Source organism: Phycodurus eques, chromosome 3 (assembly GCF_024500275.1).
Source record: "Phycodurus eques isolate BA_2022a chromosome 3, UOR_Pequ_1.1, whole genome shotgun sequence".
NCBI classification, from domain to species: Eukaryota; Metazoa; Chordata; class Actinopteri; order Syngnathiformes; family Syngnathidae; genus Phycodurus; species Phycodurus eques.
The window spans coordinates 22,924,576-22,940,134 of NC_084527.1; the positions used below are offsets into that span (position 1 = coordinate 22,924,576).

At 41.5% G+C, this 15,559-nt stretch overlaps 1 protein-coding gene across 2 annotated transcripts in view; it reads left to right on the forward strand.

Annotated features, from left to right (window-relative positions):
* The first annotated feature begins 1,105 nt into the window (after positions 1-1,105).
* Positions 1,106-15,559, forward strand: part of prkg2 (protein kinase cGMP-dependent 2) — a 29,533-nt gene continuing 15,079 nt past the window's right edge. For both annotated transcript variants that reach the window (XR_009768321.1, XM_061672730.1), the window contains exons 1-5: positions 1,106-1,221; positions 4,399-4,797; positions 6,058-6,224; positions 7,851-7,964; positions 14,184-14,289. Coding sequence is in view for 1 of the 2 variants with exons in the window: in XM_061672730.1 (XP_061528714.1) it covers positions 4,400-4,797; positions 6,058-6,224; positions 7,851-7,964; positions 14,184-14,289 (785 nt within the window). In the remaining variant the exon portion in view is untranslated. The remainder of the gene's footprint in view (positions 1,222-4,398; positions 4,798-6,057; positions 6,225-7,850; positions 7,965-14,183; positions 14,290-15,559) is intronic.

Here is a 15,559-nt window from a genome sequence, read left to right on the forward strand (position 1 = left end):
TTTCACCGAAAGTGAGACATGGCTGTGTAGAATGATAAATGGGTATTTAGCGCCCCCTACAAGGCCACGTGGGGTCACTGCAGCAGACTATTTCCACAGTTTGCGACCCCACCGTTACTATGGTGATCATGACATCATCCAACAGCAGCACTAATTTAGTTTGAGGAGGTCGTGACCCGGAGGAAACACAAGCTGGGCACACAGAGGAGGAGGAGGTTTTCAGGGGTCAAAGTTTGATGAGCGTCTCACTGACTGACGACGCTTCCAGAAATGTGACCTTTAAAAAATACAAGAAATAACATTTGAAATAACTTTTAAATGACATTTAATATGCTCAAAGTGACTAGCAGATGACCTGTGCTAAATGCCACTTTACCTTCATAGCAAACACGCTACATGCTAAATGCTACATTGTTCTGGTTCCTGATATGTGACCTTAGCAATGTTGTTATTCTTCACAGGTTACATTCGGTTTTTTTTTTCTACCAGACTGATGACTTTCCCAGCATTCTAGTTCATTCGTCAACATTCACACAGTGTTTGTTCCTGACAGGTGACTTGAGCAATGTGCTTGTTGCTAACAGGTGATTTTCCCTAAGTTCTTTCTTGTTCCCGAGCAGTGACTTTCCCACAATCCTTTTTCCTTCCACGACTTTCCCTTAAGTTATTGTTCATGGCAGGTGATTTTTGCACAAAGTTCTTGTTCCCGATAGGGGACTTTACCGACGTTGTTCCTGACAGATGACTTTCCCAATGTGCTTGTTCCTTAGCACTAACTTTCCTAAATTCCTGACACATGACTGTCTAAGTTCTTGTTCCTGGCCTGTGGCGTGCGTATGTATTGATTGAGCTCTGCTGACCTGATTGTAGACATGCAACGTCATCTTTGGGCGCCTGCCATCTTTGTTGTGGTCATTGATGGAATATCCAGCAGACACACACTAACCAACTGGAGTGACCACTGACCAAAACTGATGAAACATTCTTAGAATATTCCTGATGAAGTTATTTTATTGGTTCTAAAACGCACGTGACCCAGTCCACTCCTACGTGTGGGCGCGCGCACGCGGGAGCGCCTTCAGGCAGGCCCGGCACGCACCGAGCATGCGCGAGCGGAGGCGCAGAAGAGGAGAGGAGAGGAGAGGAGAGCCGTGATGCAGCGGTTGGACCGCGCCGGGCTGTAGCGGCCGGGACTCGGACCTGGGACTCGTCACTCTGCAGGTATCGGACGCGGCTTCCGGATGTGCGTGCGCGTCCCCTCGTTTCAATCTTATTATGTTCCTGTTGTTACTTTTCTGCACTTTAATTGGCTGCTCGTGACGTCATTCCGTTGTCGTTGGTGTTGATTTGACATGCGTGATGTCATAACAAAGGTCCCGTGCAGGAGGAGAAGCGTGAAACCGTGAGGAACAAGACCGTTATTGTTACTGTGGCATTCTGTGTATGCGTGTGTGTGACTGGGTGCTTGTTTGTGTATGTCAGCTTCTGTTTGTCAGTGTGTCTGTGTGCCTCTGTATGTAAGTCTCTCTGTGTATGTAAAAGTTTAGTAGTGTGTGTGCCTAAGTGTGAACAACGTGTGTGTGTTTGTGTGTGATTGTGTTGTGTTTGTATATGTGTTTGACTGTGTGAGCGTGTGTGTGTGTTTGGGTTTCTGTGTGTGCCTGTGTCGGCGCGTGTGTGTGTGTGTTTGGGTGGGTGGCATTGTGTCTTTCTTCATGTGCGTGTGCGTGTGTGTATTGATGTTTGTCAGTAGGGCTGCACGGTATTGGAAAAAGATGACATTGATTTATTTATTTTTTAACCCTGTGATGAGAGCTGGGCAATGTGGAAAAAAAGCTGTCACTCTATGAACCATTTTATATAACGATATACCACAATATGGAACGTTTTGAGCTAGTCTATGAAAAATGATACAGACATACAGTAGTACGACTGCGTACTTTTGTTTTGGAAATAAAATCAGAAAACAATCTTGTCTTTTGTAGTTTTAATAATATCCTCGCAAAGAGAGAGAGTCAAGAGAGGTTACAGGTGCTTGGGTCTCTGCCCGTCTCTGCGACACATATCCGAAAACAATGCCGAATTAAAAATGGGAGGGGAATGAGGAAAAGAAAGACAGAGACCTATTCACAAAGTTATCTTATCTTGTAAAGGAGAGAAAAGGGAGGTTGGTACAGCCACCGAGACAGTATGACAGAAAGGAACAAGAAACTATTTAGCTACACAAGACCAAAGGACTATTGAAGTAATAAAATCATCACACAAAGCTATGAGATAATATAATAATCTATGGGACAATATAAGACTACATAGACTATATTTTGTCATAACACATTTTTTCCCACTTTATTTCAAAGTGATCCTGTCACGAATGAGAAATGTACCCAGTAGTGCTGCAGTTAGTTCAACATGATTGGCTCCTGCATCGCGGGAAGGGTTAGGCGAGGGCAGATGTAACGAGATGTCCATCCCAAATAGCGATTGTATATATGGACGCCCTGAACAGCGAGCCTGTATAGGCGTTTGATGCTGTCCATACAATATATTGTACTTGGTCACATTTCTTAAACCATAAAAGTTAAGGAAGAAGCAGGTGGCTAAAGAGAGAGGATGCTGGCGAGAATGAAAGGGAAAGAGTGGAGTCGAGAAAGAGTGGACGAACAGTTGGCAAACCACGCCCAGTCGGGTTCGGCGGCAATGTTCGGTGTGCGCCAACATTAACCACCATAATCCTAACCTGAACTCAACCTAAACTGCCTTAACCCCAACCCTAGTCCTAAACGTAACCATAATAAACTTCTTATTTATTGATTGATTTTTATTATATTCGAGATGGACATCTCGTTACATCTGCGGAACGTCCCGCGAATGCAGGAGCCAATCATGTTGAAGTATGGGCGGGTCTTGCTGAGAAATGCTGTGGGATTTCTAAGAATGTCTGTGAAATGGGACGTTCCCTTTCCGGGTGTTTCATCTTTTGTAAAAGTGTTTCTGCTTTTGTTATTGTGTTTTCTGAAATTTTAAAGTGTTTCAGCTTTTTTTCATTTGTTTTTTTGAAGTGTAAAAGTGTTTCACAATTTGTTATATTGTTTTGCACTTCCACCAGCCTACATACTGAAAATGCAAAAGTACTCGAAAAAGCGCAATGAATATTAACATTCATGGTTTAACTAAATTCAAATGTCTTGGATTTCTTTCGAAATTGTAATGAATTGGATTACATGATTTTGAAATGAATTAACTTGAATCAATTACATTTTATTCATTAAGTACAAGAGCAAACTAGACCTTCGTGTTGTTTCAAATCACCACTGATTTTTTTTAAAAAAGCGTGCAGATTTATAGTTTGACTTTCTATTTAGGGGACACTCCTTCCAGACGTTGGTGCTTATCTAAGCAACCTAAGTGATAAAATAAATACAGTGTCGTGGAGAAGTATTGGCCCCCTTCTCAAATTCTTATATTTTTTCAAAGCTTCCACACTTGAATGTTTAAGATCATCAAACAAATGTAAATATCAGACAAATATAACCCAAGTGAACTCAGAATGCTGTTTTTAAAGGTGATTTCATTTATTAAGGAAAAAACTATTCACAGATACCTGGCCATGTGTGACAAAGTAATCACCTCCCCCTCTTGTTAAGTCATTCATTATTTGTGCAAAATCACAATTTTGGGTTATTTTTCACTGATCACACCCAAGCCTGATTACCTCCAGATCTGTTCAATCCAGAAATCACTTAAAAAGAATCTGTTATGACAAAATCAAGGCGGACAAAAGATCGATAAAAGCGGTGACAAAATGTCAAAATTCAAAGAAATTCCAGAATAGTCGAGAAATAAAGTAATTGACATCTATCAGTCTGGAAAGGGTTAAAAAAATCAATTTCTAAAGCTTTAGCCTCAGATAAGGTAAGTGTTCATGACACAAAAATAACTAAAAGACTATATATATATATATATATATATATATATATATATATATGTGTGTGTGTGTGTGTGTGTGTTAAACCCTCAAGGCTGTGCTGTTTGCGTTGTTTGATGCCTTATAATTTACCGTTACATGGGTGCTAATCTTATTAGCATGTCCAACCAGGTCCCTCTTCTGATCATTTATTATTATTACTATTATATTTGATTCACTGCACAGCAATACAGCACAGCAACTTCACAGCACCCTGCGATGAGACTGTCGCACACAAACAATATATCGTGCAGCCCTAATTGTGAACGTGTCTGTGTGTGTGTTTGTGCATGTACTGTATATCTGTGTGTGTGTTGGTGAGTACTGATTTATTGTGTAACCTAACACTTCCTGCCTCCTGAATTATGAATGACAGCCAAGCTCCTTTTCTTCCGCTTTGTCCGATCCCGACGTTTCTGTTCCTGCTCTTCAAGGATGGGCAACAGCTCGGCCAAAGCCAAGCGCTCCAAGCGCCCCTCGCCGGACCCTCTGAGAGTGCGTTTAAATGAGCTGGAGCAGGAAGTGCGCAGGAAAGACCAGGAGCTGGCCGCCAAAGAGCAGCTGCTCAAAATTCTTGAGGAGAAGCTCATCACGCAGGATGAGGCTCTTGCGCACCTCAGCCAGGAGCTGCGCAAAAAACAGCAGGATGACGTCAAAAACCAGAACAGGGACCAAACGAGCGCCAGTGTACTGGGGGTCTGCGTCAAGGAAACCCTCAATAAGAGGAAGGGAGCCAAAGCCGGAGTGTCTGCTGAACCTACATCCAGAACCTACGACTGTAGCCACCTGCCAAAATTCTCCTTTGACAAGGCCCGAGTACCCAAAGAGTCCAGGTGAGATGCCTCTGACAGATTGATTAGCAGAACCAGAATGGTTTACATAAGTTCTTGTGCCACACAGGAGATTTTAGCAACACTCTTTTTCCAGGCAGTACATTTAGCAAAGTCTTTGTTCCTGACATGACTTGCACAATAATCTGGTTCCTGATAGGGGATTTAAGCAAAGTTCCTCTTCCAGAGCGTAGGCTTCAGCAGAGTTTTTGTTCCTGACAGCTGACTTAAACAAAGTTCTTGTTCCTGAAAGATTAATTTACCATGGTTCTTGTTCCTGGCAAGAAACTCGAGTATGGTTCTTGACAGTAGAAATTAGCAAATTCATTGTTCCAGACAAGTTATTTTATCATTTCCTTTGCTCCAGACAGGAGACTTTAGGAAAGTTCTTGTTCTTGACCTGTGACTTTACCATAGTTCTTGTTCCTGACTGTAGAGTTTAGTATAAAGTCCGTGTTTCTGACAAATGACTCCCCAATGATCTTTTTCCTGCATGGCACTTTAGCAAAGTTTTTGTTCCAAATAGGAGACATTAGCAAAGTCCTTATTACAGACATGTTACTTAGTCGTATCACTTGTTCCAGACAGGAGACTTTTAGCAAGGTTCTTGTTCCTGGCAGAAACCTTGTTCCAGACAGTAGACTTTAACAAAGTTCTTGTCAGACCTTTGCAAAATCCTCGTTCCTAAGACGACTTCCCCAATGATCCTGTTCCAGACAGGTTACTTTATTGTGTCCCTTGTTCCTGACAGGAGACTTTTAGCAAAGTTCTTGTTCCTGGCATGAGACTAGCAGTCCTTGTTACAGAGAGTGTACATGAACAAATTCCTGTTCCAAACAGTAGCCTTTAGCAAAGTTCCTGGAAGACTTTATAGCAAAATCCTGTCCTTGTTCCTGCCGTCCAAGCGAGTGGACCACCTGCAGGTTAATGCAGGTGTCATTAGCACACAGGAAGTGACGTCATACGTGAAGTGACACCTTCTTCTCGCCACAGCTGTGATGATTTTATTAATTTTTTAAATTTGGTTTTCTTTTCAGTATCGTAGGCTGTGTCCTCATCTCTTTTCACAGCGGACGAAACATTTTTCACACTGCCGACGATATGATGAGTCATGCCGACGAGGGCCAACAATAGAAATCGCCAACTAAGTCTGCCTAATTCCTCCATGTTTGAGTGTTTGTTGAAGAAACATCCAAATCAATAGGAAGGTGTGATTGAAAATCAACAGCGTTCTTTGTGTTTGTGTGTGTGTGTGTGAGACAGTGTGAAGAAGCAGTTGGTGGATACCCTGAATAGGAACCAGTATCTGAAGCGTCTGGAGCAGCAGCAGCTCAGAGACATGGTAGAGTGCATGTACCTGTGTACCTACCAGGAGGGGGATTACGTCGTACAGCAGGGAGAACATGGCAACCACCTCTTTGTCCTGGCAGGTACCACTCTCTTCTTATTCATGACAGGTGATTTTGCTCAAAATTCTGATTCTGGACAGGTGACTTCAGTAAAGCCCCTATTCCTGACGGGTGCTTTAATGAATGCAATGGAGTCTATGAATGCACCACTTCCGCGTTTGGGGTGAGGTTTACCAATAACTTTTGGTGGCCCGACAAACACATAGTGATAACAATGACAGCATAAAAGTCCATCCAACCATCCATTTTCTGAGCCGCTTCTCCTCACTAGGGTCGTGGGCGTGCTGGAGCCTATCCCAGCTGTCATCGGGCAGGAGGCGGGGTACACCCTGAACTGGTTGCCAGCCAATCGCAGGGCACATAGAAACAAACAACCATTCGCACTCACATTCACACCTACGGGCAATTTAGAGTTGTCAATTAACCTACCATGCATGATTTTGGGATGTGGGGAAACCGGAGTGCCCGGAGAAAACCCACGCAGGCACAGGGAGAACATGCAAACTCCACACAGGCGGGGCCGGGGATTGAACCCCAGTCCTCAGAACTGTGAGGCTGACGCTCTAACCAGTCGGCCACCGTGCCACCGACAAATAACTTAAAACTGCAAATTTTTTGGGTATCCCCTCACTTACATTCTGGTCCTATAGATGTTTATCATTTACATAGCCACTTCCACCACACTTTAGTTGTACATCCGATTCCATGAATCCCTGTCCTCCTGTCCCCGTCCTATCCAGTCCTGTCCTATATTGCCTATAATTATGCCCCCAGTCCGACACCGGCTGCCCTCCAGAGATGGGTGTATAGTAGTGCATTAAAAAAAAAGGAGATGAATGTGTGTAATGCATTAAAATCTTGGGCGTCGAGGAAACAGGGAAACAGCAGCACTGATGTACTGACTGTACATACCGACACCCGCAGTCTTCCGACCCCACACCAGCCTCCCAAGAAACCCTGAATATGTGTGTGTGTGTGTGTGTGTGCCCGAGTGACTAGTGGAAAAAAATATTTACAGTGAATGGTGTGAGTGTGTGCTAAGTGAGTGATTAAGGGGCATGGCTCTTGCAGGGACAGAGGGCCGCCATACCCACTCCAGCAGTACCAACCCCGGGTGTCCACCTCATTCCATCCAGCACCCGCTACCCACCCTGGAGTGCGGGAGGTGGACCCGCCCCCAATACCAGACAGTGACAAAACCCCACAGCAGGCCCCACGGACCCTTTTTTGACTTAAACACATGTGCTCGCTAAGCGCTAACGGTTAGCTCCTCACTCCTGCGACGCTCACCAAGAAGACGACTCATCTGTCTTGCTCTTCTTGCAACTTCCTATTCTCTCAGTTGTCATGACAACCATTCTAGACTGTGCTGTAACAAAAGGTGATTGTATTACATAAAAGTGGCATTATGATGATGATGAGATATTGTAATTCAATCAGTGAATGTGTGCATGTATGCGTAATACAATACTCCTGTCCTCTTTCTTTCACACCCAGATACAGGCTTGCACACGCACTGCATACTGTAAATACAGTACATGATGATGATGATGTGTGTGATACTGTCATGTAATGTGTGATTGTGTGTGTATTTGTGTAATACAATAATCTATGATGTCTTTCTCTCACACATGCACACACACCCAGATGGAAAGTTGGACGTGTTTCAGCAGGACACGCTGCTGTCGTCAATGGCTGCATGGACGGCGTTTGGCGAGCTGGCCATCCTCTACAACTGCACGCGCACCGCTTCAGTGCGAGGTAAACTTGGCCGCAAGATTGGGTGTCACTTTGGAGGAATTGTGGGTAACGGGCTGAGATTCATTTTGAAAAACACGTTCACTCGATGATGAAATTAACTCAATTTTGGCCAATGCTAATGCTAACCTTGTGACATGCAACATCGATTCAGATCCCAATTCCAAAGTACAGTCATTTCTTGCTATATCGCGGTTCATTTATTGTGGATTCAGTCCATCCCAGATTTTTTTTAAAGGTCTGTGTAGTCCAATTACTCACCTGAACATTTTTGATTCAGTCAGCGTTTTGGGCCAATCGGTTTAAATTTGGCAGCAATGACTCACAGAAGGTAATTTGGGCTAATGATCTTAGCAGATAAAGAAACCTTACAGAGTATCCATTTAAAACACAGGCCACAAGCAGTTTTTTTTTTAAATAAATTCACAAATACCAATATTGGCCTGACAAATAAACGGAGCCCCCCTGGTGCCAAGGTATAAGAAAAATAAAATTCATTGATAATCCGTTCCCTCAATTTAGTAAACCGTACCCTCAGTTTAGTAAACTGTACCCTCAATTCAGTAATCCGTACCCTCAATTTAGTACTGTGTTTAGGAAACACGCAGGCTAATTGTAGCCAGTCCTGCTAGTACTGCTATATAATGATCAACCCCCTCGAACTACAGCAATATTGCCTTTCAGTTGAAAAAATGGGATATAGGATATATCACGACATGACAATTTATACACAGAATTGACACGAGTAAGAATATAACATACAAATAGAATTTACTTCACTTGACAGATATACGTAGGTATACGGAGCCCCAGACATTTGCTAAACTGAGGGAACGGATTACTAAACTGAGGGAACAGATTATCAATGAATTTTATTTTTCCTCATACCTTGGCACCAGGGGGGCTCCGTACGAATAGCTATTGCACACACTCATAACTAACAACTAACAATTATTTTAATAATTGATGAATAAGGTGATTATTTTTTCGATTAATGGGATAAAAAAAAAAAATCCTATCCCTTTGTTAACTTTTTTTTTTTATTGGCGGTGCAAGAAAAAAAAGTCACAAGTAGGTTGGTGTATGACAATCCCAGCGCTCTTAAAGTAATAAATTATGAATTAAAAAAACAACAACTCAATGTTGAATAGGGCTGTCACAATTGAACGTTTTTAGAATTGATTAACCAATCGATATTTTGTTGATTACTCGAGTAATTGCCAACCAACCCTTTGTTTTTTTTTAATTTAATAAAAATATATATATATATATTTATTTTTTTTAACAACTAACATGCATTTTATTTTCATTCATGAGGGTTGGACTTCTATCCTTAAACTGCACATGTTCATACTGAGTGTGTGTCGATCAACTTTAGCGCGTTAGTGATTACCATTCTTGGTAAAAAAAAAAAAAAACGCCACCTACCATTCAGCTCCCGCATACATCATGTTACATGTATATTACACATCTAATAGTGTCTTAAAAATCACTTACAGATGCTCCTTTGTCGTGTTTGGCAATGTTTTTCACTGGTCTAACAGCGCGTCCATCTGCAACAGAAGTCCGTAGGGTTTATCTGGACAGTGACCGAATGGTTCCAGGTGGTACAAACATTCCTTTAAAAATGAATAATTCTTATTGCCTCGAGGCAGAAATTTATGCGTCGCCCAATTTTTGTGGTGTTAGCTTATTTTTTTAAATTTATTTTTTCACAGCCCTAATGTTTTGGTCAAATAACTTTACAGGACACGCCAACACACAAAAACATACAGTACAAATGGATGCTGTACAATATCTGCTAAAAATATTGTTTTGTCAGAGGATGACATCAAGCTTTTTTTCATACCTGTAACATCACCACCATCTCTCTGTGTGAATCTAGTGACAAAACAATCACATTCTCACTCTTATTATGCATTCCATTTAGATCTTAGTTATAGGACATTAAATTGTTGAAAAAGTCGAACTAAAAGGTAAAAACACTTGATTTAAAAACATGCCTCTTATCCCATCCTGGTCATTTTCTGAATTCACAGAGTCACAGTCAAGTTCAGATACCCAGAAGTGGGTAGAGTAGCCAAATACTGAACTCAAGTAAGAGTACTGTTACTTTAGAATAATATGACTCAAGTCAAATTAAAAAGTACGTAGTCATCCAAATATTTACTTGAATAAGAGTAAGAAATTTCTCAATGAAAGAACTACAAGAGTATTTTTTAAGTAAATTATGATTATTATTATATTTTAATCAGAGCATGAACATCAAATACAAAAAAATAAAAATAATAATAATATATGGGAGTCGACACATACCTGCCACCATTTCAATTTCGAACTGCCCAAAAACCAACAACACGTACATTGGGCCCTAGAGGAACACTATAAGCTTTCTTCGCTTAAATGACTTCATGAAGAAGCTCTTTGCTGACCAGACTTATTGATTGTGTGTGCTTGTGCGCGTGCGACACCATAGGGTTAGGGCTAATTTTGCCATATCCACGGCCAAAACAACAATAGAAACATCTGCAACTTACCGCAAGGTGTTTTTCTCCAGTTAGAATTGGGCTGAAATATCCAAGTTTTTGGGCAGTCACCAGTTAAGAGCTGCATGATAAAGCTGTTGTTTTTTGGAGTCTGTAAAAAAAAAAAAAAACAGTCGTGCGGCTGTTCCCCAAATAATGAGTCATTTTGATTGGCTCGCGAAGGCTACGTGTCTCGTCATGTGACTGCCTTGTGTCGTCTGATTGATGAATTGGACCAGTCAAATTACATTAGTGATCCCGTTTGATTGGCGCAACCGTGGATTTAAAGTACTCTGACAAGTACAGTTTACGGAAAATGTTACTTGAGTAAATGTAACGGAGTAAATGTAGCGCGTTACTAGCCACCTCTGCACATAACTCTCCATTTATCAAACGTCGAAGGGAGTCTTTGACTTTAAACACTACAAGAATATTATTTACAACATAAATAAATAAATAAATAAAAATCATGAAAAAATAAACGGTGACACCATACTTTACCGATGAAAAACATACAGGTATAATTGTTTATTTATATACTCTGCTGTATTGGACAGACTGCATTTCAACTGATGTCCACTGGGTGGCAAACTCGACTTTGAAAAAAAACATCCTCAAGACTCAGGGGTGTCAAACTCATTTTTGTCGCAGGCCACATTGGTACGGCCTCCCTCAGAGGGCCATCATTACTGTGAACCCATATCAATGTTTCATTAGCTGACACATTGTATTATATATACACAACAAAATGATGGTTAACTAGTTGTCAAATCAGAAGTCAAGAATAATGGTTTGTTCAACTATTGCTCAGGTTATTGCAATAAGGTGTGTGGCAACAAAACAAAACCAAACAAATAATTTGAAATTTTGGGCGGCACGCTGAACAACTGGTTAGAGCGTCTGCCTCGCAGTTCTGAGGACCCGGGTTCAATCCCCGGCCCCGCCTGTGTGGAGTTTGCATGTTCTCCCCGTGCCTGCGTGGGTTTTCTCTGGGTACTCCGGTTTCCTCCCACATCCCAAAAACATGCACGGTAGGTTAATTGACAACTCTAAATTGCCTGCAGGTGTGGATGTGAGTGCGAATGGTTGTTGTATTTGTATGTGCCCTGCGATTGGCTGGCAACCAGTTCAGGGTGTACCCCGCCTCCTGCCTGTTGATAGCTGGGATAGGCTCCAGCACGCCCGCGACCCGAGTGAGGAGAAGCGGCTCAGAAAATGGATGGATGCATGGTTCACAGTATCAAAGGCTGAAGTCAGATCTAAAAGTACGAAGACAAAACAGTGACCAGAGTCAGTAGCTAAAAAGATGTCATTAAAAACTCTTAATAGCGCTGATGCGTTACTGTACAATGTTTTAAAACCAGATTGGAAAGGCTCAATTAATTAATTACTTAATTAATTCAAGTGAAGTTGAATTAATAAACTCCATAACCTGGGAATAGACAAACACAAACACTAAAGGATCAAAACTAGGGAGTGAAATAAGTGTTCCGGCTTTATCAAGGAAAAAGTGAAGAAAGTTTTCACACACAGCCGTCAAACCCTCAATTCCAACAGTCTGCGGTGCATTCAAGGCAGAGTTGATAACCTTAAACAGAACACGAGGCTGGTGGGAGTTTAACAGGACAATATGAGAAAAGTATTTTTTTCTTAGCGTCTTTCACAGTGGATTGGTAATGATGCCAGGAGTCTCTCAACATTTGAAAAACACTTGTAATTTGTCCCTTTTCCACTTTCTCTCAGCTCTTCGATAGGCCTGTCTGGAAGCACGGCTTGTTTCATTCAGCCAGCGCTCAGCCTCTGTTTTAGTTTTTTGCCTTCTAGTTTTTAATGGAGCCGCAATGTCCATAGCAGTGTAACAGGTGTCGAGGAACCGAGAGTTCAGAGCCTCAGGATCACTATACACGCTTACAGGTATGACACATTTTTGACTGAAGGCAGTCAAGAAGTAAGTAGCAGTGGAAGAGTCAATAACTCGACGAGTACGAGCGGTAGCGCGAGGCTTCAAACAGTAAAGGCGTATGATCAGTGAAAAAAAGCGTGACAGATCTCCATATTAAAAACAGACAAACCATAGGATAAAAGAAAATCAAGTGTTCGACCACGTTCATGTGTAGGCCCAATTACAGATTAAAGACTCAATGATGTTTAGAAAGTCATTCGCTACTGGGTTCATGGGGCAACACGTGAATATTACAAACACCAACAACAAGAACCCGGTCATAATTAGGCATAATATCCGCCAAGAACATAGGGAAGTCTGTTCAAAAGTCTTTGTTATATTTAGAATTTAGATTTAAACCACAGCACACTACAACGTGTGTGAATGTCCCAGTTCAAATAGACGCCGTTCAAAGCTGACGGGAGATGGCAGTGATATGTGTTTGCATTTAAAATCACTCTGAAAAACAGTCGCAATTCCTTCACCTCGGCCAGATGTCCGGGGAGAATTGAAATGGCATGACTCGCTAACGAATGACTATTACTTAAAATGCACGAGCGGTGCATAAGTAGCCATGTGGCTTCTATATCATAGATTTCATTTACTGCAGGGGTTTTATGGAACGTAACCCCTGCCATAAATGAGGGTCTACTGCACTTTGTTTCCAAAAATCTGCCAATACTAGCCGAGAGTCCGACGTAGAATGTTAAAAACACACCACTCTTACCTTTCGATCCCAAGTGACACAACTGTGGCACGTGCGTTAGTTAGCGGCTAGCTGGCTATGTAGTGGCTAGCATGAAATGCTAACAAACCAGTCACGATAGATCCAAATCGAAGTCCTTTGTTTACAAAGTGTTTCAAAACCAGTCACACAAGATTCAACACAAATGCCTCTGTTCACAAAGTGTTTCTTTCAAAAGGTGTCACACAAGAGTCCTGTGTTCACAAAACAAGTTTCTATCAAACTCCTATTTCAAAAGTGTTTATTCAAGTCACTTGTTCACAAAAAGTTTTGTTTTCCCCCCCTCTCTTCAAACCCAGTCACAGGGAAAACCCGAATCAAAATCCTATGTTCAAAATAAGTATTTATGTCAAAGCCCTTTGTTCACAGAGTTCCCCCCCCCCCCCAAAACCAGTCACGGAAGGTCCAAGTCAAAGTTAGTTATTTGCTCACAAAAAGTGTTTCATTTGAAAACAGTAATGAAGGACCCAAATTAAAATCGTTTGTTCACAAAAAATTTTTTTTTTCAAACCATTCAATGATCTAAATCAAAGTTGATAATTCACAAAAATTTTCCCTCAAAGCCTTTTATTCACAAAGTGTTTCCCCCCCCCCCCAAAAAAAACCATCATGGAAGATTCAACTCAAAATCCACGGTTCACAGAATGTGTTTTGTTAAAAAAAAACAGTCACGGAATCTCCAAATCTATTTGCTCACAAAAAGTCTTTCTTTCAAAAACAGTCATGAAGGACCAAATGAAAGTCATTTGTTCACAAAAAGTATTAATTTCAAAACCAGTCATGGAAGATCCAAATCAAAAGTTGCTGCTTTCAAAATCAGTCAAAGTCTAAATCAAAGTCCTTTCTTCACAAAACTGTTTCTGTCAAAGTGCTTTGTTCACAAAAGTATTATTATAGTTATTTGCTTGCAAAAAGTGTTTTTTTTTTTTTTAACCAAAAGAAAAAAGAATATCCAAATCCATGTCCTTTGTTCACAAAACGTTTGTGTGTTTTTGTTGTTTCCGCGGCAGCTGTGAGCCGTGTGTGTGCGTGGGCTCTGGAGCGCGAGGCGTTCCAAAACATCATGAGGAGAACGGCCGAGACGCGTCATGACCAGTACCGACACTTCCTGCGCAGGTTGGTTTTACGTGTCATGTTTACATTGTAACCAAATCTGGATCGGATCTCGATTTAATTTGGTTTTAGGAGGGTTTTGAGACAGAGTTAGGCTTTCTATCAGTGGTGTCCAAACTACGGCCATGGGCCAAATGTCGCCCACCGTCCATTTTTTTGCGGCCCGTGGCATGTGCTAAGAATCACATTGAACACGGCCCATGACAAATTTTCCCGCCCTCGATATAAATGTGTTTGTTTTCCTTTTGTGTCGCCTCCAAAGAAACTAGATAACAAGATGGTTCACTCTGTGCATCAATCTAAACACCCAGGCGCGTTAGTTCCAAAGCGTAATGTAAGGGGGGGTGGGGGGGAAATTACCTTGTCAGTCATTTCGTATCTTTGTAGCTATGGTGGAGCGGGGCTGCTGTAACTTACCGCTAGCATACACACTAGGGTTGCACGATATTTTGTTTGAGCATCGCAGGGTCTGCTGCGATGTCGGTGTTCTGGACTATACAATGAATCAACTGTAATATTAAAAAGTGACCAGCAGAGGGCACTGTTTGGACATGCTCATTGAAAGAATGTACGCTTGCTACATTTCCTATTTCGCTCTTCAGAATGAAACGAGGCAGGCACCGGGCAGCTTCGTCAGTGCGCGAGGTGCGTTCAGGGACACTGGGTGAATGGGAGTGAATGTGTTTAAAATTTGTCATCAATTATTAATTGTATCAGAATGCTTCAGTTATAACACTGTACGATCACACTATGATAATATGGAATTTATTTTGTTTTGTAATATAAGAGTAAATACATTATTTTGTTAATATAGTGAGCCAGAGCTGCGAGGAATGCAAAGTTAATGTCCTTTCACCATCGTTCCTGTAATACTGTGTTGCATCTTTTTGTTTGCACGTTAAGGACAAAAGTCCTGTTTTTGTTTTAATTCCCCTTTTTAAAATTCACCATTCAAGCTTTTCCTCATGTTTTTCAGATTGTAGGGTGAAAGCTGCAGCTGGCGACTAGTGTGGACTAAGTGGGTGGCAACAATTGGGAAATGAAATGCCAGTATTTTGAGGTTAATAGCCCGTCAGCAACATTGAAAAAAAAAAAAAGAACTATGAGCTACTTATTTTTGGACTGGTGAACGTTTCATTTTTCATTCTTTTCATTCTTCATTTCATTCTTTTCCAATATCGTGCAGCACTAATACACACACAACATAGGCACCGAGGAGCAACGCAGAAATTAAGAGTAAAAACGATGGTTACTCAGCCAAATATCAGCCCTG